The 24,469-nt window shown below is 33.8% G+C and overlaps 2 protein-coding genes and 1 long non-coding RNA gene across 17 annotated transcripts; 1 reads left to right on the top strand and 2 right to left on the bottom strand.

Moving 5' to 3' along the window:
- Positions 1–901: 901 nt before the first annotated feature.
- LOC145041473 (transcription factor SRM1-like) lies at positions 902–2,952 on the bottom strand. Of its 4 annotated transcripts, none has more exons than XM_078989570.1 (4): positions 2,721–2,952; positions 2,353–2,406; positions 1,778–2,210; positions 902–1,480 (listed from the first exon to the last, which is right to left on the bottom strand). In XM_078989570.1, the coding sequence occupies exons 3-4, from the start codon at positions 2,173–2,175 to the stop codon at positions 1,099–1,101; spliced, it is 780 nt and encodes a 259-aa protein (XP_078845696.1). In that variant the 5' UTR covers positions 2,176–2,210; positions 2,353–2,406; positions 2,721–2,952; the 3' UTR covers positions 902–1,098. The 4 variants fall into 4 exon arrangements, with proteins under 4 accessions (XP_078845696.1, XP_078845695.1, XP_078845693.1 ...); XM_078989569.1 differs by having other exon boundaries at positions 1,778–2,213; XM_078989567.1 differs by lacking the exon at positions 2,353–2,406.
- Positions 2,953–5,423: 2,471 nt separating this feature from the next.
- Positions 5,424–6,806, bottom strand: LOC145041474 (forkhead-associated domain protein). 2 transcript variants are annotated; one of them, XM_078989572.1, is made up of 4 exons: positions 6,612–6,806; positions 6,213–6,412; positions 5,691–6,103; positions 5,424–5,625 (listed from the first exon to the last, which is right to left on the bottom strand). In XM_078989572.1, exons 1-4 carry the CDS (start codon positions 6,766–6,768, stop codon positions 5,586–5,588), a joined length of 810 nt encoding a protein of 269 aa, XP_078845698.1. In that variant the 5' UTR covers positions 6,769–6,806; the 3' UTR covers positions 5,424–5,585. The 2 variants fall into 2 exon arrangements, with proteins under 2 accessions (XP_078845698.1, XP_078845699.1); XM_078989573.1 differs by having other exon boundaries at positions 6,213–6,462; positions 6,606–6,806.
- Positions 6,807–8,119: 1,313 nt separating this feature from the next.
- LOC145038396 (uncharacterized) lies at positions 8,120–11,226 on the top strand. 11 transcript variants are annotated; one of them, XR_013679350.1, is made up of 8 exons: positions 8,120–8,535; positions 8,629–8,747; positions 8,874–8,971; positions 9,112–9,369; positions 9,769–9,842; positions 9,955–10,207; positions 10,468–10,527; positions 10,853–11,226. It is a non-coding gene; the product is annotated as an uncharacterized LOC145038396 (long non-coding RNA). The 11 variants fall into 11 exon arrangements; XR_013679355.1 differs by lacking the exon at positions 10,468–10,527 and having other exon boundaries at positions 9,955–10,037; positions 10,116–10,207; XR_013679348.1 differs by lacking the exon at positions 10,853–11,226 and having other exon boundaries at positions 9,955–10,037; positions 10,116–10,207; positions 10,468–10,818.
- Positions 11,227–24,469: the final 13,243 nt, after the last annotated feature.

A 24,469-nucleotide genomic window follows, 5' to 3' on the forward strand; every position in this document is an offset into this window, starting at 1 on the left:
TAATATTTAATTCATTTTAAAGATCTCAAATTAATGTATATATATTAAAAAAAGTTTAAAGTTAGGAGTAGTGAACATGTATGCTTTTTGTCAAATTTGTCCTTATTTTTTAGTCATTTTGACATCTTTGATTATTGCAATCAAAATTTTTATATTTTTTAGAAACTTTTTATATTCAAAGTTTGGCCACAAAACTTTAAGGAATTGACAACATTGGTTACCTTTCTAAAAACTTGCTAATTTCCTCTTTAATTCTTTAGCCATTTTGACAATTTTGGTCCTTAGGGTCTAAACTTTTATATTTTTTCATAAAAAACACAAAAAACGGTCCAGAGCAAAGTCCGGGTTTATCATCATATTTAATTTTTTTGTTTTTTCCCGTCCATTGCACTTTCTGCCATCTGTCATTTTCTTCTTTTAGTATATATTTGTTATATATTTGTCCACATATTTACTTTTTTTGTTTTTTTCCTGTTTCTATCTATCCGTCTCCGTCTGTGAAAATTAGGGATTGAATTATCTCACTTGCATCTTTTAACAAAAACAACACTTACAAAAACAACACTTAAGTCAGATGCACACGGCTCATGTAGAGCATGAGCAACATATCTACTTAGATCATTATGATTATATATTTTTATAATACAATTTCCTATTTTCCTATTAAATATTGAACAAAATTTGATGATTTTAGTAAAAAATAAATAGCATAACACTAAATTAGCATGCTCACCAACATTGTTGTTGTAATGTAAACAACATTTTGATTTTATTTCGTCCACCCGAATAAAACAATTATTTAATCACAACGTCAATTTCCCTAAGCAAATTGTTGCATATCAACAACAAGCAACTTCTTTAACAAATAATACACATATCTGTCACTTAACCACGCACACAATTAATATAATAAGCAAAATCTTCACCTATATGTCTTATTAGAATATTAATATAATCAAAGACTAATCTCATAAAAACAAACTAAATTCAGAATCATTTCTACTCACGTAAGTCAAACCACAACATATGATGTTGATCCATTCCTAGCTACTACTCTTGTTTGTACAATTTTAAAAAAACTTTCCTTCTTCCCCTTCATCATCTGTGACGCGATGCCCTAGGATCCATATTGGGTGGTGCAGGTGCACCGTAAGCCATGTGTGGTGGCGGTGGTGCAAGACTAACCGGTGTTCCTACCGCTGGTCCTACCGGTTGTCCGATTGTTGTTCCGCCATACATACTGACACCTGGCGCTTGTTTGGCGTTTGTTGGCGGCTGTGGGACCGACACGTCACCATTGTTGACACTAGTGATGTCATGGATGCTTGATCGCCTCCTGTCTTTGTTCATGGAGTTTAATCGAATGAAATATTTTTGTGCGTGACTTGCTACTTGTGTTGGTGTCCGTGTCACCACATAATTTCTTGATATACTCCGCCAATCTCCTTTCCCATATTTCTCCAAACCAAGAAGAAATAACCTGTAACAGAATTTAATATTCTGTTAATTATATATGAACCTATGTTACTAAATAGTAAATACTAATTATTTACTCAAGGAACGCTAGTCATATTCCAACATAACAACAATAAATGGAAAATAAAACTTCCTCCTACTTTAATTATCTTTCCTCGTCTTATTCTTTGATTTTGACACTTGTCATGATCCGGTGAGTAGAGGATAAGTAGGAATATTTAGTAGGAGGATATTAAATTATTGAATATTGAATATTGATTCTCTCACAATAAATTTAAGGAATATGTAATACATAACTAACCTGTGTTCATCTTCAGTCCAAGCAATCCCTTTGCGTCGTTCTTGATCTGACTTTGAGGCTTTACCTCCATGATTATGATTGGATTCACTTGTGTTCTGAGCTTTCTTACTGGTCCCACTTCCACCATCATTGCCCGCGTGGCTTTCTGAGTCATCATCCAGAGAGGAACTATAACAAGGCAAAGGAACAAGTCCAGATTCAATTCGATCCAAATCCTCCATTAACATCTCGTAATGACGCTTAATCTCTTCCACTGATTTCCCTGGAACATCGCCAGCGATTTTCTCCCATCGATTCTCATCATCTTCATCAGGGTAATCAACCAAAGCGTTTTCAAAAGCTTTATCCTGCTCTCTACTCCATACGGAATTGGAATCTTTCACAGGTTCATCAGCCATTGTGTGTAATTTGTTAAATCTAGTAAAATTGACCCCTGCTGATGACAAACAAAGTGAAACCACAAATTTGAGAAATATTTGAATGTCATTATGTCAAAGATGTAACATAGCAACATATAGGCGCAAATAGATCATGGTCGGTATAGTTCAATGGAAATTTAGGGTTTTTGAGTGTACCCAAATGTAAAAGAGCCGTTTTTTGTAATCAAACAAAGAAGATGCGCTCAGAAACTGTAGATTGGATAAATGAAAGAAAGAGGAAATGTAATTTAAAAAAAAAAAACAAAAAAATCTATTTACGATGTCAGCAGGAATACGAAAAAAGAAAACGATCTACTGCCATTACTTAACAACAGTTTTCACCGAAACAACAGAAAATCTCACCAATCTTTATGTTCTTATTTTTTTGTGCGCTTTAGAAATGTACCTAGTAGAGAAGGATTTTATCACCCATTGTAGAATAAAAATCAAGAGTCAAGACGCTCATAAATCAACTGGAACTAAATCAAGAAATTAAGTATGTAGTATGGATTACGAAGAAATACCCCTTGAATTGATATGTGATCGGCATCAGCAGAAAACTCGACTGAACAGCAGTCCCTTGGTTTTCTTCGATTAAACCCTAAAACTGATTGAAGTGCCCAAATTAGGAGAAGTGAGGTGGAGGCGGTGGATCGGTTTTGATATAAATGTAAAATTGCAGTAAAAAGGAAGAGTGATGACGACAGAATGACCCCGAAGAGAACTGAAGTTGCGAATTGGAGATGTCAGATATTTTTATCTGGAATCTTGTATATATAGTATATACTTCCTCGCTTCAAATTCGGCACAAATCGTTGACAGTGGTAACAAAATTTTCGTAATTGGCAAAAACGAGGTGGAAAAAAAAAACTCGGTAATTTGAAATATTAACTTTGGCAACAAAATCTTAGTATGATAATATGAGCATTTGTATTAAAAATGGACCGACTATTTTTATTTTTTATTTTTTTTAATAACCAGCAAATAGATAAAGAGTAATCCGAGCCGATGGATCAAGAATACCTGACGGGCCACCAAGATGGGCACCACTCACCACCAAAGGGAACGAAGAATCGAACCCACGCCAATCCAAAGAAAATCCTCCAAATGTGCTCAACCAAAAATTGAACTCTTGATCTCACTCACTGAAACCTATAACCCATAATGCATCACAACCAGCTAGGCTGGTGATCACATGCTTACTTATCATCTTATCAATATCTGTTTTGAATTGTTATTAATTTTATCAAAATATAATAATATGTGTCTTGAATTGTTATTAAGTAGGTGTAAGATTCATATATTACATAGGTTAATTAAAAAAATTAAATATAAATGTAAATATTTTTGAATTTATACGAAAATAAGAAAAATAATGAATTATTAAAATTGATTTTTTTATCTTTTAAATTAAATAAATAAACAAAATAAATTAATAAACTAATAAACTTTAATTTGAGAATTTTGAAATAAAAAGGTAAGTCCATTAATGAAATTGATATTCATTTATTACTACATTTATTATAATTATTACATTAAAGAATTATGTTGAATTTATTTAAATAAAAAAAATTCATAAAATAACATGTGGAAAATAAATTAATTCAAAATAACCAAACATGACATTTTGCAAATTGAATGCAAATGTGACATGTGACAAAAAAAACCCCTTCATTTATTAGAATAAATTTTATCAAAATATAACATTTGTCATTATTTCATATTAGTAGGAGGACAAGTAGACAAAAAATATATATTTAATTTCTTAGTTTAAATCAAATGTAATAATTATAACTACATACATTTTATTGATATAAAACAAACATGATTTTTTTAGATTTAAGAATAAATTGTCCTTGCATTATATCTTTTTAATTTTCACTTAGACTATGTCTATGGTTCGGTTTTATGCTTTTATAGTGATTTTCATTCATATTAGACTTAAAATAACTACGTGACCCTCAAATATTTATTTATTTTTTAAATTTATTGGGGCTTGTGGTTCCCATTGGTTATATGATACACAGTCGTAGCGGTTGTACCTTTCAACTGTATCAAAGACGGTAGTCCATAGGGAAGTTTGACTAGTTCATTCTTATCTAGTCGAGTTGGGTGATGAGAATCAAACAAGGTATATATATATATATATATATATATATATATATATATATATATATATATATATATATATATATATATATATATATATCATGCATTGCACTTGTTTATATTTTGAAGATACATTACAATAACATCCGGTGACAGATTCAGAACCGAACTTAACAGAGATCCAGCAGATATATAAAAAAAAATAATAGATAAATAAAAATTTGATTTTTTAAGGATTTTTTTTTTTGGATTTGTTTAGCAAAGTGGGTGCCATATATGAACTTTTTCAACAAAATATTGATTTATTAGGGTTATTTTTTAAAATATACAGGGTGTACCTACTTCCAAATGGGGTCATACTCCCCACTAGGCATAGCCTGCATCTGCCGCTGATAACATACATCTATAAGTATTTGTACTACAATCTTGGATTTTGTGTGTTTTATGGAGTTACCAACATGTGCATTACTCAGGCTTTCTTTTAGAATGACACAGACACACTTTCCACCTCACTTTTAAACTTTTTATTTTGTTTCCAATGAAAGTTTGTAATCACTCAAGCTTTATGACAGGATTTTGTTTCAATGTTGGGCCTTATGTATGCAGTGACGGGATATGGTGACATTCAAAGTAGAGAGGAGAGACAAATGAGATGATTTGATTACGTGAATGAGGATGTAACTTGATGCTTGGACTTGGTTTCTTTTCGTATCAAACTGATGTAACAAAATAACGCCTTGAGAATTGTCTACATTCTTGTTATTTATGCTTCGGATACTTTATGAAAATTTGGTTGTGATTTTAAAGTTCAGTAAACTATCCTCACCTTTCCAAGGGTGTGACAAGATTTGGAGTTGAAGAACATCTATTAGTCGATAATTCTACAACTTTTCTTCAAATCTCTGGGTTTGTCAATTCCTTCATATGCACTTGAGGGATTAAAACGTCACAAAATATAAGAATGGACGAAACTTGTAATTTTCAGCATATCACTAGGACGAAAACTATAACTTTACCATGGGAATAAATCATAACCAAAACCAAAGTCAAACCTAAAACAAAATTACACCCAAATCAAAATCAAAGAAAAAAACCCTAAATCAAATTTGTAATCATAATTGGTGTTGTAACTCATAAATTTTTTATTTCTCCAGAAGTAATCACACAGAAAAGTTTTTGGAAGAAGAATATGCCTAAAAATGCTTATTTCATCTATGAGATAATGGCTTTACAAATCACATGCTAACCTTCTGCAACAAAATCATAACGATTATACATATTCATTTCATCTCTGCTTCTTTCTGCATAATGTTAGCAATTCTGCAAGCAGAAAAAAGTCAAATATTCAGCAGGAGTAATCATCTTGAATAAAGTGTAGATTATACCTTTTTCTAAGGTCCCGAACAGCATCACGAATTCCCACCAGTTGTTTCACCTTCACATTTTCATGGCTTTTCTCACTTTCAAGAATCAAGCTTGAGAACTTCACAACTGTCATAAGGTCAGCTTCAATTTTGTTCAGATGCCGATCAATACGATCCAACAAGTCTCTATAAGAAGTCAACTCGGTCAAGCTACTGATCAGGTCACTATCACTATCAAGAACTTCCAAAGAATCTTGAAGTTCGGTGGGAATGTTATAGATTTTATCTTGCAGTTCTTGATCATCAGTAGAATTCAGCAAATCCTTTTCAGAAGGTGGAGATACAACCCTAACTGGAGATGTATCATCTTCTGTTTCAATTTCAACATCTTGACCAACTGTCCCAACAAGCTGCTGTTCTCGCAGAGATATTGCCTAACACCAGATGGAAGGAATATCAAATGAATACTCAAAAGTGATGTACATGGAATGTAGCTTCTAAATCTCGAAATTGGTGATAGAAAAGGTTAATGGATGAACAGACCTCAATAAGCTTAGTTGAGAGTTCATCAAGCAACTCGATTCGACTTTTTGTCTTCTCTAAAGCTTGCATAGTCTTCTTCTTTTGGAATAGCAGATCTCTAGCCTCGTTTTCTTTTCCAGTTTGAACGCTAATGGCTGCCTGTCTTTGAAGTTTCTCTGCTGCTTCAGACAACCGCAACAGCCTCTGCCTTGCTTTATTAGCTGAGATAACCATATTCATCACTTCTTTAATGAAGGCTTGTTGCCAAGGGGTTTACCTAAAAGGATCATATGTTTTTGAAGCTAAATGTGATATGATTTACATTTAAAGCCATATGAAACTCTTTGATTTGCAATGAAGATTGTATGTGGCATCCAATTGTAAAACCTAAGATTGTAGGTGGGATTCAATAAGGTTTACCTTTAGCTCTGGTGTTTGAAGCCTCATAGTGAAGCTGATCGAGTTGATCTCGTAATTGATCGGTGTCGGTTCGAGAAGCCAAGCAAACTGTCCTCGCCGGAGAACACCGGTGAAGAAAGGTTGCAGCGCCGGTTAGCATCATCGCTCCCGGAAACATTATCCTTGTGCCCTCGTTCCGTATATAATTTTCAATTTATCTCGACTTTTGGTTAATATTCTTCCCTTTCATATTTATTTATTATTTTTTTACTTTTAAATATTTTATTTTTCAATTTTAATCTTAAATATTTTTATTTGTATTATAAATTAATTGATGAAACTTATAACAATAAAAATATATTTTTAAAAACAATCTATTTATATATTTTGCATCAAATATTATACATATAAAAAAATAATTTAAAATCAAAGTTGAAGAATAAAGACTTTAAAAATCATAAGTAAACAATAAATATGAGATAAAGAGAATATTAAATACTTAAATTTCATGCAATTAGTCTCGATAAATTAGATTATAATTTGATGATTTTTAAAACTTTAATACGAAATATGATAAAAATGAATGAACTAAATTTTAAAAATTAAGACCGTAAAAAATGAGATCTTGATCATATATCTATGAAAGCTTAGTCGCACTGTAATAGGATTGTTTTGTAGATCGCAGATAAGATCGTATGATCAGATCTAATCCGATCCTAACAAAATTTCCAAATTTTAATTTGATTTTATAATCTTACCTATTTACTAGTTGATTCTCTTCTTATCCGAAGGTTATTCCAAAATAGCAACATTCATGTATTGTTTTTTTGAATCGTAAATGACCAACAACCTTAGAATTTTTTTTCTTTTTTTATGTTTAACCCTCTTTGATGGTAGCATTTGAGATTTAACTTGGATTGTTATTAATTTCTTCATTCTAACAACTCAAGCACAAACACACATACATACATATATACATACATACACACATACACATTTATTTACTCATGTGTTAAACGTAGTTTTTCTGCTTATTTGTGTGTTAAACATAGTTTTTTTTTGTAAGTGTTGAATACATTTTCGGAGATCGAGCATCTTATTAAAATCAACGGTACCGACGAAATATCGCTAACTCAAAAAAATTTTAAAAATGTTATGATCGAAGTTCAAACACGGACCAACGTTGTATGGGTAGAGGATGCAACAACTACTTCAACCTCATCCAAACACCATTCCATATAAAAGGATTATATAGAATTAAATGCAGTTTTTTATATTATTATTATTATTACCATTTATTATTATATATATATATATATATATATATATATATATATATATATATATATATATATATATATATATATATATATATATATATATATATATATATATATATATATATATATATATATATATTAAGGAAATGAAAGTTAGGAACAGTACCTGACCAGGGTACTGTTCCTCGGGTTACTCTCCTCTACCATGGTTACCGCTTCCCGATCCTTCCCATCGCATCTCTTACCAGGTTCACCTCCATCGACTCTTTCGTTCAACCTTTCTCTGCAATTGATTTGGTTTTCGCCCCTCCACCGTCTCATATTTTCTTTTTGTCTTTCTCTGTTAATCACTTCGGTCGTCTCACCCCTGCTACTCCAAACCACAATCGATTCATCCACTGTAGTTCAACAGGGAAGCAGCAACGTGGTGCGAGGCGTGGGTTGCCGATGGCAGTGACCGAAGGCATTGTGGTCAATGGAGCTTTTGTTTTCCTCCAAATATCTATATAAATGGGTATGCAACTTCTTAAAATAGCACAACCATCAAACTATTACTGTTTCTCTCAAAGTTTCCACCACTGTCCCTCAATTTCCCAAAGAGGATTCATCAAAAAACCCTCAATCTTCCATTAGAGATTATCGCATGCTGCTACCGGGCCTTACAGGTACTTCTATAATTTTATTTGTTTGTCTTCCTCCACTCAATCGATGATTATTGCTGACCATGACAAACTACTGTCTCTTCTGCATTTGAGAAGTAATGTTTGAGGATTCATTTGTGGAGAATAGGAACAATGAAGGCAAGTAGTTGCTTGGAAAGGATAAACAATAACAAGAAGAGAACGAAGCTTAATTCCTGCTTGTCTTCATTTTGAAGGTATGTATGGATGGTTTTCAAGTTCTGAACACAGGATTTTGAGCTTTCTGTGATCATTTTTATAAGTTTCCACACATGATTTATAGGTTTCTGATATCGATTATTTTATGTGATCATTTTTAACAGGTATTCTCCCCATTAAGTCATGTATTTTATTAATTTGCAGATGATTTCAATATGATTCCCCCCTCTTAAGACCAGAAATCTAAAAACTACTTGCACAGGTATTGCAATTTCATCCCGATATATTTTTAGGTCAATTTGGCATGCCATATGTTCGATGAAATGTTTAAGAGAATCAATTTTATAAGTTTCTACACATGATTTGTATGTTTCTGATATTAATTATCGTATGTGTCAATAGTGGTTCGGGAATGGAGAATCAACGTATCAATGGTTAGATATCAATCCACTTTGTATCTAAAGACGAGGGTTATTGTAAGTCTATTCAGGGCATCACTTGCTACTGATTGAAGGTCTGCTAAGAAGAAAAAGAACATTATGAATCGACTGAGGAGCGAAACATGATTTGGGAGTAATGTTGAAGCTCACATACCTTACGCTATCTGGTGGTAGTGGAAAGATATACAAAGACCGAACTTCCTTAGATGGAGAAGAAGAAGTAAGTATTTAGTTTACAAGTTTCTAACGATTAGTTTTGACAAACCTTATTTTATTTTTTTAATTCAACTGGCCTAAAATCATAGATATGTGAAAACTAAAATTTTTAATTTTATTTATTTATTTATTTATTATTATTATGCATTTCAACAGATGTGAAAGTGGTTCTGATATTAAAATAGAACATTTGAAACAATTAAATTGAAAAGGTCAATTATTGTTAAAGGTTAATCTTTTCTCAATTTTATGTTTTAGTTGATTCCGGATGTGTACTCATACAATTATTTTTGGATTCTTTATTATACACATCCTTTTAATTGGAGTTTTTGTACATATAAACCCATGGAACAAATTTAATATAAAGGAGTGTTGTACATCTAAATTCAGTGGTTTGCATCAGATTTATGGAAGCTACAAAGTACCTGTATGTTGTTTTGGAAAACATCTTCAATCTCCTCTTAAGCACTAAATAAGGTACCACTATCTGCTTTCTACATATTCATTTTTGTTTTAATTAGTTATAGGGGTTTATAATGTGAAAAGGTTTTATTGACTTCTATTTTTAATGTAATTTTGATGTTTGTAGACATTATTTTATGGTAATGTTTTTTTTGGCATTTATACACCGATTCATGACGATAAAAAAAATTGACAACTTTAAAGAAATCAGTAAGTTCCACCTACAACTTCTCCACCCCCGTCCTCTATTTTGTGTGTTCTGATGATTTGTGTTGTGTTTTTTTATAGAGCTTCAATATTGTTCCGAGATGCTTCTTCCCTTTTTGGAACATCTTCAAGCGACCGGAGTTCGGAACCACCCACCTCAAACAAAATCAAATGTAATATTGATACATCTCCATCTGAATTTGTTCGTATGAATCTTGATCTTCATTTCCACACTTCCTGGTTTCTGTTAGATTTGGGTTACATCCAATAAAGGTTTTGTAATAAAATAAAAAATAACATCTCATTGTATGCAAATTATCTAATCTGGACGATTTTGCACCTAATGATGTTTTTCCGATGACATAAAATTGTTGTCTGCGTTTGTACCGTTGCTTACCGGCTTTAATAAAATTTTTTAGAATTGTGTATATAGGTTGGCTTTGGACAAAATTTTTCGGGAGGAGTCCATGAGTTGATCCGGTGAAAATTAAACGTCAGCACAAGCTTATGTTTTGGATCAATGTTTATAGCGTTTTTCTGGCAAATTACACAGAATAACAACATACTTTAATGTGGATACTAATTTATGCAATGTACTTCATTATTTATCTCACAAAATGACACGTTCGTCCGCGCAACGCGCGGGAAACCCCTCTAGTTATTATTATTATTATTATTATCATTAACATTAACATTATTATTATTATTATTATTATTATTATTATTATTATTATTATTATTATTATTATTATTATTATTACCATTTCTATTATTATCATCATCATTATTTGTTGATACATAAAAGTGACATTCGGCAGCTAAGAAGATCTTTTGTTGTTGCAAAGACTTTGGTGATGAAGATGCGAAGAGTTGTCTCTTTTGATATGGCGAAGAAGTTATGATGACCGAAGTTGAAGGAGACTTACTGAAGACCTGATGTTGATTTTTCTTTTTGTGTATCCGAGGAGATAGTACAATGATCAGCTTTTGCTAACATTGAGTGTTTGGTTGTATGTGTTAGTTTAGATGTGGTAAGTATGTCCGCCTATCCTTATCTCACTTTTTGTATTGACTAGTTCAAAACATGTACTTTTTGCTTCTATAAATAGATGGTCATGTTGATCAATAGAATGTGTGTCTGATCTTATCTTCCTTGTAATTTTCATGATATTGAAATTCAAGTGTCCTTATCTCCATTATCTTATTATACTTTGTTGTTCAACATTTACTAACTTGTGTTTGCATGCAAACCATGTTATGATTCAACAAGTATATTTAAACTTGCTTACATTTAATGTTGTATTTTGTTGTTATGTTTCTTTTTTAATTCTGCAATCTTATTATTGTAAAACTATCTAAAGATCCATGAGTTTAAATATTCCACACCATAATCTTTTAATCATAAGTTCTTATCTCAACATCATCATCATCATCATCATCATCATCATCATCATCATCGTCATCGTTGTCATTTTTTATTTTTCAAGTATTAAACGTAGTGTTTTTTGGTTCGTTTTGTTTACATATTTATCATACATATACACATATTAAATTTCTCGTGCCAACCCTATTATGAAATCATGCTTCCGTCCCTCCTTGATACACATACATTATTGTGTTACATATACACAGATAAAACATGAAGCAGAAAAAACAAATGTAACACACGAATAATGGAAAATGATGATGATGATAATAACAACAATAACAATAATAAACAACAACAACAACAATAATGATGATGATGATAGCAGCAACAGTAGTAGTAGTAATAATAATTGTAATAATAATAATAATAATAATAACAATGAATGTGTTTAACACACAAAAAAATAGAAAAAACTACGTTTAACACATGAATAAATGAATGTGTATGTGTATGTTAATTTAAATGTGTATTTGAATGTGTATATGTGTATGTATGTGTATATGTGTATGTGTATGTATATGTATGTGAATGTGTATGTATCTATTTTCTTTCTCGTATCATCCTTTACCTTTGTTTTCCCATATTCATAGCACTCCTTGTGTTTTCTTATTTTCTCTCTTTTCCATTCTTCAAAACTTGCGATACTTAATCAACTCTTGGAGGTTAATCATTGCTCGAATAACTTCCTATATCCTTGTTATGATAGCAAGAAAAGAATTTCATGTTTTTCTATGTATCTTCTTCTTTGATCCCACTTTGAGATATATATGGATCTTTACACCTTTTTCCTTTGGACACTCTTTTGCTTTTGGAATTTTGCATTGTTGTCCAACTTCGGTTTCTTTCTTTAACACTCATTTAATTTTGGAAAATACATTGAAATTGTCAGCAATCACATCGCTAATAATAGGTAGTTCGCATCCTAAAAATCATGATAAAAATTTTGGAAAATACATTGAAATAGGTAATTTTGGAAAATACATTGAAATAGGTAATTTTGGACATGGAATCATATTTTGATCGTGATTTTTGTTCATTACACAGTGCGTTCATGGAATATCCGCATGTAACATCCCAAAAATCATGATAAAAATTTCCATTTTTCAAAAACTATTTTCATAATCCATAATTCATATAAAACACCGTTTCCAAAACATAGTCATAAAATTAAAGAATCCAATAACATCTCTCAACATAAATCCCAAGGATGATGTGTACAATCACGCATTCGCCTTGCCCCGATCATATGGTATACCTAAAACTACGAACACAACTGTAAGCCAAAGCTTAGTGAGTTCCCCTAAAATACCTCACACAAAAAACATATACAAGCATGCATACTGGGTCCACACTCATCAGACTGGATTACCTTCGGGTCCATAGTCATCAGACTAGAATGTTGTGGCCCACATTCATGAAACTTGGTTGCCCTGGGTTTGTTGACTTACAACACAGAGTAGTAAATCCTCAACCCAACCACACTATGTCGACATATGTAACACCTAGTTTGAGTTGGAAAGGATCTATGCATGGACTCAGCGAGTTGGGAGGTCAACTCGTCGAGTAGGGGCGTGAGATCAAGAAACGTAGAATGGGACTGACTCGGCGAGTCCGAGCTGTTTAAAGAAAACCCTAAATTTTGGGTTTGCCCCATTTATAAACGTCATTATCCGCCCCAGTAGCCTCCCTTAGCACCATAAAAGAACGTTTACGTCCGCACACCCTCTTGTGAGTGAAGTAAGATCAATTGGGAGCTTATCCTTGAGATTTTGGGGAGGATTCCAAGCTTGAAGAAGAAGTATCAAGTGAAAAACACTAGATATAGCATCTAGTTTGTCTTGGACATTGATTTGAGGTATGAATCTGTTAACGTAAGCATAAATTCTATTTGAGAGTTGCGACCAACTTTTAGGAAATGGAAGCAAGCATAGATCTGGACCTATCACAAGGATATGGTTACAGATCTGGATCTTCTTAGGCCCCAAATATCATAAAGTTGCATCTTTTATTGAGCTCATTCCCTCTTCATGCATAAGAACCTTGTTTGAATGTTAGTTTTGGTGTTATGGCCATGTGAGGCTATACATGCACGTAAAGTTTTCAACTTTACGTGACATTTTCACTAGGAGAGTATGGATCTAAAGTTGCATCTTTTATTGAGCCCATTCCCTCTTCATGCATAAAAACCTTGTTTGAATGTTAGTTTTGGTGTTATGGCCATGTGAGGCTATGCATGCACGTAAAGTTTGCAACTTTACGTGACGTCTTCACTAGGAGAGTATGGATCTAAAGTTTTGCAACCTTAAATCCCTCTGGAAAGAACCGATTATGTGAGAACTCGTCGAGTCGAGAAGATTCACAGCCAAGGGTTCACGGTTAGGGGTGTACGATTGGTGGTTTACGGCCATGAACATCAAGAAACTCGACAAGTCCCTCGGATGACGCGACGAGTCGGTGAGTGAAGCAGTGGATCTGACGAGTGACTAATTGTACTCGTTGAGTCAAGGTCAATATGGACTGTTGACCTTGACTATAGATCTTGACTTTGACCAGGGTTGACCCTGGGGATATTTATGGGATTATGCTGAGTCATGCACGCATTGATTATAAGCAGTTTGGGAGGAGCAGCGTGGGATATATCTAACTACAATTTACCGGTTCAGCCTGTGAGAGGTGAGTATTCTCACCATATCAATGGGTCTAAGGCACCAAGGCCGGACCATTTTATGAGATACGGTTATTGATTGGATGTGTGATATGATAGTATGGTATTTGCATGGAAGACCACGTATGGGTTCCCGTGGCTTTTGGTATAGGATCTTGGAGGGTTTCCATTGCATCCTAAAATATTTGCTTGTATAGTTTGCATTATGTTTGTTTGGTAGGAAGACCTTGTGGGGGTTCCCAAGGCAAGAAGACCATGTGGGGGTTCCCATGGCACACAAAGACCACGTGGGGGTTCCCGTAGCATTTGGTATAAGATCCGGGAGGGTTTACAGGGCTTCCTTATTTGTCGAATGCATGACTTATGTGATATATGTAGCGTATGTCTAATTCGATATGTGTTATGTGGTTGGGTGTGGGATACGCTCTGGGGGACTCACTAAGCATTCGCTTATAGTTTGTGGATTTGTTTCAGGTTCATCTGAGTCCAAGGGCAAGGACAAAGCTTGATGGCGCGACGTGCACTCTTTCTCAGATGACTTTATGGGACATTCTGATATTTGAAAATAAAGTTGTCATGAATATGGATTTGAAACAGTTGTTTTGGAAATTGTGGATTTCTGGAAATGTGGTTGGTTAATTAAAAATTAAAATTTTCTTTGAAAATTTTGGGTTGTTACAACATATGCATCAGATAAATAATAACCAACAAGTATATGTAATCATAGAGATCTACCAATTTAACATATCACTACAACATAACAACATCCTATATACTAGGATACACAACACAACCTGGTGGACCGACATTGGTGCCTTCGACCCAGAGTACAGTGAGGAAACTCACCTCAAAATCTAGCAGATAATCCAATAACTCCCTCCCGGGATAAAGGTTGATATCACGAGTTACCTATAATACAATAGGGAAACTCATTTCCCAACCTAAAGTCCAACCCATAAGTTGACCAAAAGTATACTAAGTCAAAAAATCAACCCTCGCCCCCACAGTCAGCGGTCAAGTTAACATCCCAAAAGTCCAAATTAGCGAGTCGCCACATTATATACTTGTATCCATCCATTTGCCACGTCGTGGCAACATAATGACAAAATACGCAGGTCCTTACCCAGTCACTATGTTGTGGTAACCTAAGGTCACACTGTGGGGACTGGTCTGGACAGCTTAACATATTAATCCATTTTCCAACAATTCCAAGAGCTCTAAAGCTCATATATGGTCCTCCCCACGGTCTTGATGAATAAAGTTTCCAAATTTATCCATTAAGACATCTCAATAAATCAAGATCCCAAACCCTAAATCCTTAAAGGCAACTAAAGGCATGAAAACACCCATTAAACACCTAATCACTAGAATTATTCTTCGTTAGTTTCCAAAATGGTTTTCTACACTTAATGGAACATAGAAACCGTAGCTTTATAGACATGCATGAACAATGCATGCCCCTTCCATTTTAGGTAAAAGACATGCCAATTAGGAACTCAAAGCTTGTGCATGAGACCAAAACCACAAGGATCCTCATATTTGGAACGTATGTCACTAAGATGACCATAAAGATCCATAAAGTTGCCAACTTTATGGGATCCAACCTTCCAAACTCCCACACCATGAATATTAAGGGACAAAAGGGCTCGATGTAGAGACAAGTAACATAAAAATTAGATCTTGAGGACTTACAAAAGTCCAGAAAAAATGCACAAGGAGGATGGGGAGAGGTGCTTGCTGAAAAAAAGATCAAAGAAACATTCTTCTTCTGTAAAACACAACCAAACACCACAAAAACTTAAGAGTTAGCAATGGAGGCTAGGGTCTTTTTTTGGAGGCTGAGGGTAGGCAACCTAAGCCATTACATCCATTAAATAGGGGCACAAACCCCACAATTAGGGTTTTTCATTAAACAGCGGTCACGTCGTGGCGAATAGATTGCCACGCCCTGACACTTACTTGGCTTCCATGAATCCACTGATCATGGCCATGTCGTGGGACTCAATGACCACGTCATGGCCACCAGAAATTCAAAATTTAAAATATTAATATTTTTTAAGAGAGATATACCCGAAACTTGGTGTTACACAACATATCGTATCCTCCCCCGCCTCCAATATTTCACACCCTTCTTCTATTAACTTATCGTATTTGTGCATTTCTTCTTCAAACCCTTATTCCTTTTTCAACTCAACATCTATCATCCCTTTTACGATGTCATTTGTTTATTCTTCAAATGAATTGACATAAAATACTTCATCATCACTTTCCCTTGAATATTTTTTTGATTGATCAACCCCAAATGTGATTTCTTCTGAATCCACTCTTAAAGTCACATCTGAATCGTGAATGTCAACTAAAGCCTACGTGTGCGTTGCTAACGAATGGCCGGCCAAGAATGATTGGAATGTCATAATCTTCCTCCATTTCAATTACCACAAAATCAATTGGAAATACAAATTTCCCTATTTTTACAAGTAGACTATTCACAATTTCCTTCGGATAAGTTGTCATCTTCGTGGTCATATGGATTGCCATTCTTGTAGTTTTGTCTAATTATTATTTGAAAGTATATGTTTGTACTTAGTATCAAATCTTTAACGACTTTTACTTGTATAATATTGTATGAAATTATGTATAACTAATCATGTTGAAGTAAAGCCATTAAACATGAATATAGTACACAAAAGATCAAACATGGTTATGTACAAAAAAATCAAGAATTATCAAGTTTATATCAAAATAAAAATTAAAAAATAACAAGGACATATACAAAACATGTAACCTCGATTTTTTTGAGTTGTTTTTTGATTCTTTTCTCAAGTTCTTCATGATTCTTTGTTTGATTTATGAGGACGTGAAAAGTTTCTTGAGTGGCTAAAGGGAAATTTTATTTTACGCCTTTTACTTTACCCTTTTAATCGTTTACTGTTCAAAAAATAAAACAATAAAAAATAAGGGGAAATATGTACAAACCTATTTGGGTAATGTCTAAATTCATATTTTGATTGAATGGTAAGATCAAATGGGATCTCGACCTTACAATTCTAATCTTAATCCCATAATCCCAAATACAATCTTATGCCAAATTTGTGACAACCTGAATTTTTTTTTTTTTTGCTTTGAAAGCTCAGTCAGTTAACTTAACTCAATGTCAGGCTCACTCCTACTATCATTTAGCACAATTTAGAGTCTGTTTGAGTGTTCTGAGGCTAGTACACTTAAGGAATAAGTGTTGGGATTTATCTGCTAAAGCCACAGTATAAGATTCAAGCCCTAAACTCCAACATGTGAAGTTTACAACCGGAAACATGGAGTTTACGGCCGTAAACTCAACCCTGGCCGAAAACTCCTCTATATAGTCTCATATCCTTCCACTTTTCTTCATTCTTTCACTTTCAAGCTCAAGAACTTGCAAATCCTCTCAACTATCATCCCGACCTTCATTCTAGATCTTCAAAAGTTGTAAGTATTCTTCCTTGATTTGTTGATACATCTCATTATCTATTATCAATCCATGATTCCATCCATAAAATCATTCCATTTACTAGATCTTCAAGTTTCACCAAGAACACCAAGAACACACACTAGTGTTATTGACCGTAAACCCCTATAAGGGTGCCATTTTGGCCCTAAACCCATAGTTGATGCAAAGTTGGTGACCAAGAACCATTCATTGATGAGTATAGGACCTTCAACTACACCCATTTTATAATGCCCATGAGTTTACGGCCGTAAGCTCCTTAATTGGCCGTAAACTCATCAAAAGCCTTCCTTATGATGGTCTTTATCATCCTTGTGTAGAGCAATGGTCCCTCAAGCTTCCGGAACCTTCAAACACCCTCTTATGCATGTTTGACCATGAGTTTATGGCTGTAAACTCCCTTGGCCATAAACTCATGATAGTGCCATTCCACACTCCTTAGTCCAATCACATGTGATTCAACACTTCATTCCAAGTGTTTCCTAGTCCCACGAGGTGTTTCCTTGCCTTTGGTAACCTCTAAACCCTATATTTATGTCAATATATGTCATTTAGTACATGTTAAGTCTTGGGACTTCATTCGTGGATCTTCTCATCCTTACTCGCGTATTTATTTGATTCACCCACATCAGTTGAGTTCATACCCCGTAATCCATCTTTTAAACTGTTTTAATGCTTTTAAAAGGGGGGGGGGATACAAGTTGAACATAATGGTTAATTGTGTAATTTTTTGTTAAAACATCTTTCAAATGTCGCTTATGTCTTTAATAAGTGGCTAAAAACATTTCAAAAACTCTTTTAAAGTTATGTTACTTTTTAGTTTAACAAAACTCCATTTTTAAAGTACCATCATAACTTAGTAGTAAAATGAGTCTTTTCAGTAATAGCTCAAGTAAAACATTAGTAAACTATAAGGGGTATAGTTTAGAGGTTCAGTTCATACTAGATACAATACACGATAACATAAGAGAACACACAATAAAGAGAAACAGGGAGGAAGATACAATACACGATAACAGAAAGAACATACTAAGATACTATAACAGAACAAACATAATAAGGTGTTATAGCATGGGACAACTACAGGATCTAATTATACCAATGAATCATTAACGCATTGTTCTAAACAAAAGGTGATAGTTATATTGGGTATACATGATCACATAACCTTAGTGTGAAGTTACACGGCCTAGCACCTCGTTTGCTGAAGTCGCGTTGGTTCCCAGAATCTTTTGATAGGAAGAGCATATAGTATGGGAACTAGCCTTCACATTATGACCTTAATAAAACAAATATGTTTTAAGGTAATTAGTACGATCAATATGTCAATTTATAAGACAACTGAGTACTTATATTTTCCCATTACTTTCATAAAGTGACAGTTCCACTTGAAAGTTAATGCAAACTATTTTCGAGTCAAGATAGTTATAAACTAGGAAAAAACTTACATCTTTTCAAAATGACAAACAGAACAGTCATGTCTAGTACATTTAGTAGAAAGGGACCATATTGCTAACCTTATGATTCCTTAATGTATACATCAAAGGATATATATATATATATATATATATATATATATATATATATATATATATATATATATATATATATATCAATAGGATCCAACAAGTAATAGGATGTGTGATCTCCGCTTCATTTCCTGTTCCTTGTTTGGTTGTGGGCTTGGAACGGATTCACCAAGTCACCCTTTGCCACCTTTTCTTAGAGCTCATTTAGTGTGCCAGTTAACCACACACGCTCCACTAACGTCTTCACAAGGGTACAGAGTGTAATTTCATGGAATTGCATCAAATTTACTTTTGCCTAAAGTAACTAGGATTGGGAATTTTTGTAAAAATATTTAGTTACTTTATTATTCATTATACTTTTAATGGAAAAAGTTTTCCCTATCCTACCCATTCGGCTAACGACCCTCCACCAATCAAGGAAGTAGTGAGTGAGAGTAGACACCTTAAACGACAATTTTATAGGCCATAACCTTATACCCCCCCCCCCCCTCTTATAGATCGGCTTCGTGAATGAGGCCTACTAACGGTAAGACTAACATTTTTAATCATACATATATATAATATTAGACTTTTAACTTTACATATAGTATAAGGGTGTATTTTACACTTTTAAAATACTAGGTGGTCTAATTTAATAAAATTATACTTTATTAAATGTGAAGCATATTACTGTGGATTTATTAACTTTCTTTTAATCATACACTTAATTAATTTAATAAAATCATAAGGGTGTAATTTGAACTTTTCAAAACTTAGGGTTTTAGAATTTAATATTTCAAAAATTAAAATTTTCATCAAAATTTTAAATTTCAAAACTTGAGGGCAAGTTTTAAACCTTTTCAAAATATTAGGGTTTAGAATTTAAATATTTCAAAATTAAACTTTTAATCAAAAATTTAAATTCCAAAACTTGAGGGCAAGTTTTGAAACTTTTTAAAACTATCTAGATCAAATTACAAATAATTAAATTAATCAAATAATTGGTAATTATCTAAATTTGACCTAATTCAATTTCTTACAAGATAATTCAAAACAAAATTACAAATAATCAATATTTATCTTATAAAACAAGTAATTATCTTAATTTTGACAATTATCTTCTCTTTTGGTAAGAATAATCACCAAAACCCGAAAAATCTGGCATCTGATACTCTGATTTGTCGAGCCAACCTTGGACTCGTCGAGTGGCCAGTGAACTCGGCGAGTCCACATATGGACTCGGCGAGTCCAGCCTCCAAATCCGAGATTTTTCGATTTCCAGGTTTGAATAATCATGTAAAACATCAAATACATCAAACAAACAGCCTAGTGTTTGATACCACTGATGGGTTTTGAGCAACACATCAATCTTATGGTGTACATGCAAACCCTAAAGCTTTTGGATCTAGTTTGTCTAATGAACATGCAATAATCATCCAAAGCTCATAAACCCTAAATCTAGCATACAATAAACGATTTAAAATATGAATTAGGGTTTAGATCTTACCTAACAATGGTTACAAGAGTTCTTTGATCTTCAAGAAGCTTAGTGTCACAAGTGTCACACCTCTAATGGCTCACAAACACCAAGAGCAAGAGAATGATTTATGAGAAGGAAGAGGACGCACCAAAAACATCCAAGATCTGCAAGGGAACTCTTATCCAAGGTTTTGGGAGCCCTAGGGGTCTATTTATACTTGTGTGGGCTGCTAGGGTTTCAGGAGATACCCTAATTCTCTGCTTAGGCCTTAAGCAACCCATGAAACCTTTCTAGAAGGCCCTTGGACGAAAATCATATGGGCTTCCCATAGATTTCGTCCAATCCCCTTCCCAAATGGAATCCATAGCCCACAATGCAATTATCTTATAATTATAATATCAGTCCCCCAAGTTTAATTAATCTCTTTTAGCCATAGAATTAATTTCTTAAATAATTCTTGTCTAATATTAATTAAACTATATGATTTTTCTTTTAATATATTATTCTCATAATATTTTAATAAATCATAATAACCTCTTACTTCATAAATCATCCTATCTAGTTGCTTTGGTGAAGGCAACCCAAACGGATCATGCACAACCAGGTCAAGTACATACCAAATATAGTTACGGGCTTAGACACCAATCCAACAATAACTTTCTTTGTTATAACTCGAATTTCAGTGTTCTTTATATGCACGAAACCCTTGTGACATATACTACAACTTAGTTAAGATTATTTATTCTAAATAATATTCTATCAAAAATTCTTTCTTGACACTTATTGTCTTTAAATTGACTAGCCCAAATCTGCGGGCGTTACAACTAACACTGTTCACATTTATGATTTATGTAATCAATAAGATTAACTCTAAGGAATGGAATGAGGGCATTATGTTAGTTCTCAATTGCATGGATATTGACCTTGTATTTCAGACAATGTAACATTTTTTGAGGATGTGAGTTTGGGGGAGAAACAATTTTAAAAAACATTATCCTTAAGGAGGAATCAATCTTGATTCCTGTTATTGACTTTGATAGTATGCATATTATAAATCAGGGATCAACAATGTTATCAGTATCCTATTCAGAATGAACAAACTCAACAACCTTAACTTTGGATATCCCATATATGGTACCACAAGTTTCATCAATTTATTTTCTTGTTTGGTTTTGAGGTAAATACAATAGATGATTGTGTGTATCAAAAATTCAGTGGGAGTAAATATATCTCTCTGGTTTGTATGTTGATGACATATTGCTTTCCATCAATAAATTAAAGTATTTTGAAATGAAGGATGTTAGGGAAGCCTATTTTGTATTAGGAATCCATATTCAACAAGACAAATCTTGTGGAATTATAGGATTATTACAAAAGAGCTACATCGATAAGATCCTTACTAGATTTTGCACGCAAAATGCAAATCAGGTGACACCCTTGTTGCTAAAAGAGACAAATTTAGTGTCGATCAATGCCCTAATTTTATCCTTAAAGTTAGAGAGAGATATAGAGGATTTGTTACATTTTTCTTTGTTTAGAATCTAATCTATGCTGAAGTATGTATACGTTCCTATATTATAGGGGATAAGCCAAGCTTAGTCTGAATACCTTTAAGGGAAGAGAGATCATATAGGTTCTTGGTGGTTTGTACGAGTTAGGAATGAGTTTCTTGGATTTGTTTAATAGTTTTAGGGTTACGTTCTGGGTGGAGTATAGGGTTGAATGGGGTTGGTTAAGGTGTTCCTCAGCTACTTCAATTCCTCTATATGATTTCTAATCAAATAGGGTATACTGTACAGAAGATCGCAATTGAGTAACTGTATTTTTAATAAAGATTGAAATTGGTTTGGTCGGGGTTTCTCTAAAACTGTTTCATGTCTTCTTCATGGGAATTTAGTGAAGACATGAGTTTTGGAATAAGCTTATGATGGGTCGATTAAGGATGGTTGGAGTAGGTTGAGGTGGAGGAGTTAGTGTAGAGGTTGAAGCTTTTTCTCTTTTAAGAGTTTAACCTCCTTGGTTAGGTAGGACAAGGTGGTTTGTTGGGAAGAAAGAGTTTCATGAATAGACTACAGGATGAGGTTCATATCCTTTTTATTGGTTTTATAAAAAAGAGAATGTGTAAGTGCATGGCTTGGTGATATCTTCCTCATAAAATATTGATAAAACTAGGGGTGAGCAAACCCAAACCAAGAAACCGAAAAACCGACTAAAACCGACAAAACCGAAACCGAAAAAACTGAAACCTAAGCAAAACCGACGATTAGGGTTTGAATTTTCTAGAAACCGAAAAGTCGGGTTCGATTTCGGTTTTTACCTAGAAACCGACCCATCCAACCCAAGAAACCGACCCATACTTGATTGTGTTTTTGTTGTAATAGACTATTTGGAGCTTTGGTTGTAACTTGTAATAGATTATTTGATTATAAGACTTATGTTTTTTAAAGTATTTAACTTCAAGTTGGTGTTTTTTGAAGTATTTAACTTCTTGATTTATTTTTGGAAAATGGGTTTGAACCCAAAACCCATGGGTTTAAACCCATAAACCGTCAGTCTATGGGTTGAACCCAAGAAACTGAAAAACCACCCAAACCGACCTCAGAACCCAAGAAACCGAACCAATCAGAAACCGATCCTATTGGGTTCTGAAAATTAGAAACTGACCATTTATGGGTTGGGTTGGGTTTAGGTCCAAAACCGACCCAAACCGACCCATACACAGCCCTAGATAAAACACACTTCCTAGTCTTTGTTCTAAGATAGACAGTTGGAATATTCAAGTTAATGACTGTTGGGAATACACTGGACTTGGGCTGAGAGGGTGTGTATGATTATAATAGGGGAAGAAGATGGGTTCATCAACTTGCATATCCCTAGTTGTGTGTTGCGGGGGAGATAAGGGAGAAAGAGGAGAAGAGTTACCAAATTGTTGAGAATTTGTGGCACTAGGAGGAAAAAAAGATTTGGCAATGAAAGAATTATCAACTGCAAGCCACTAATCATCAACTCTATCATCACTACCATAACTACGTACCATCATTAATAACATCATAGTTGTGACACCATAAACATCACCATTTCTATCATCACTATCTCTACAATTAGAGTGCTTTTTTAATTTGTTTTTTATGAGTTGTTTATATAAGTTGTCAATTTATAATTGGTTGAAAACATAAATCCCCCTGCACACCCACTCTAACTTACCTACCCACACACCTACTTAACATATACCCTCCCATACCTACCCATATACACACCCACCCTACTTACCCATGTGCCACCCCGACAGACCTTACCTACTCTGCACCCTACCTACCTCCATCTATCCACCCATAACCCACCCTACACTCATCCACCAAACCCGTATAGACCTTAACCACCCTACATACTCTACCTTAGCTAAGGATGAGAATTTGGCCCAAAAACCCGAACGGAACCGAACCGAATTAGGCCCGAATAAGCAATTCGATTCGGGTTTCGGGTATCAATATTATGTTTATTCAGTTCTCGGATTATTCGGTTTGGGTTACCCAAATAAGAGCTTATTCGGTTCTAAATACCTTACCCGAATAAGCATTCCTCGCCCCCTTTCTCTTATCGACAGAAATCAAAATCACGAATTAGGCCTGAATAAGCAATTCGATTCGGGTTTCGGGTATCAATATTATGCTTATTCAGTTATCGGATTATTCGGTTTGGATTACCCAAATAAGAGCTTATTCGGTTTTAAATACCTTACCCAAATAAGCATTCCTCGCCCCCTTTCTCTTATCGACAGAAATCAAAATCACGATTTACACTTCTATCATCATCGTTCATAACAGGAAAAAAAACCTATGTTTGTTGTTGTCGTTTCAAAATCGACCAAT

This window comes from Lactuca saligna, chromosome 4 (assembly GCF_052625555.1).
Source record: "Lactuca saligna cultivar CGN05327 chromosome 4, ASM5262555v1, whole genome shotgun sequence".
Lineage (NCBI taxonomy): Eukaryota > Viridiplantae > Streptophyta > Magnoliopsida > Asterales > Asteraceae > Lactuca > Lactuca saligna.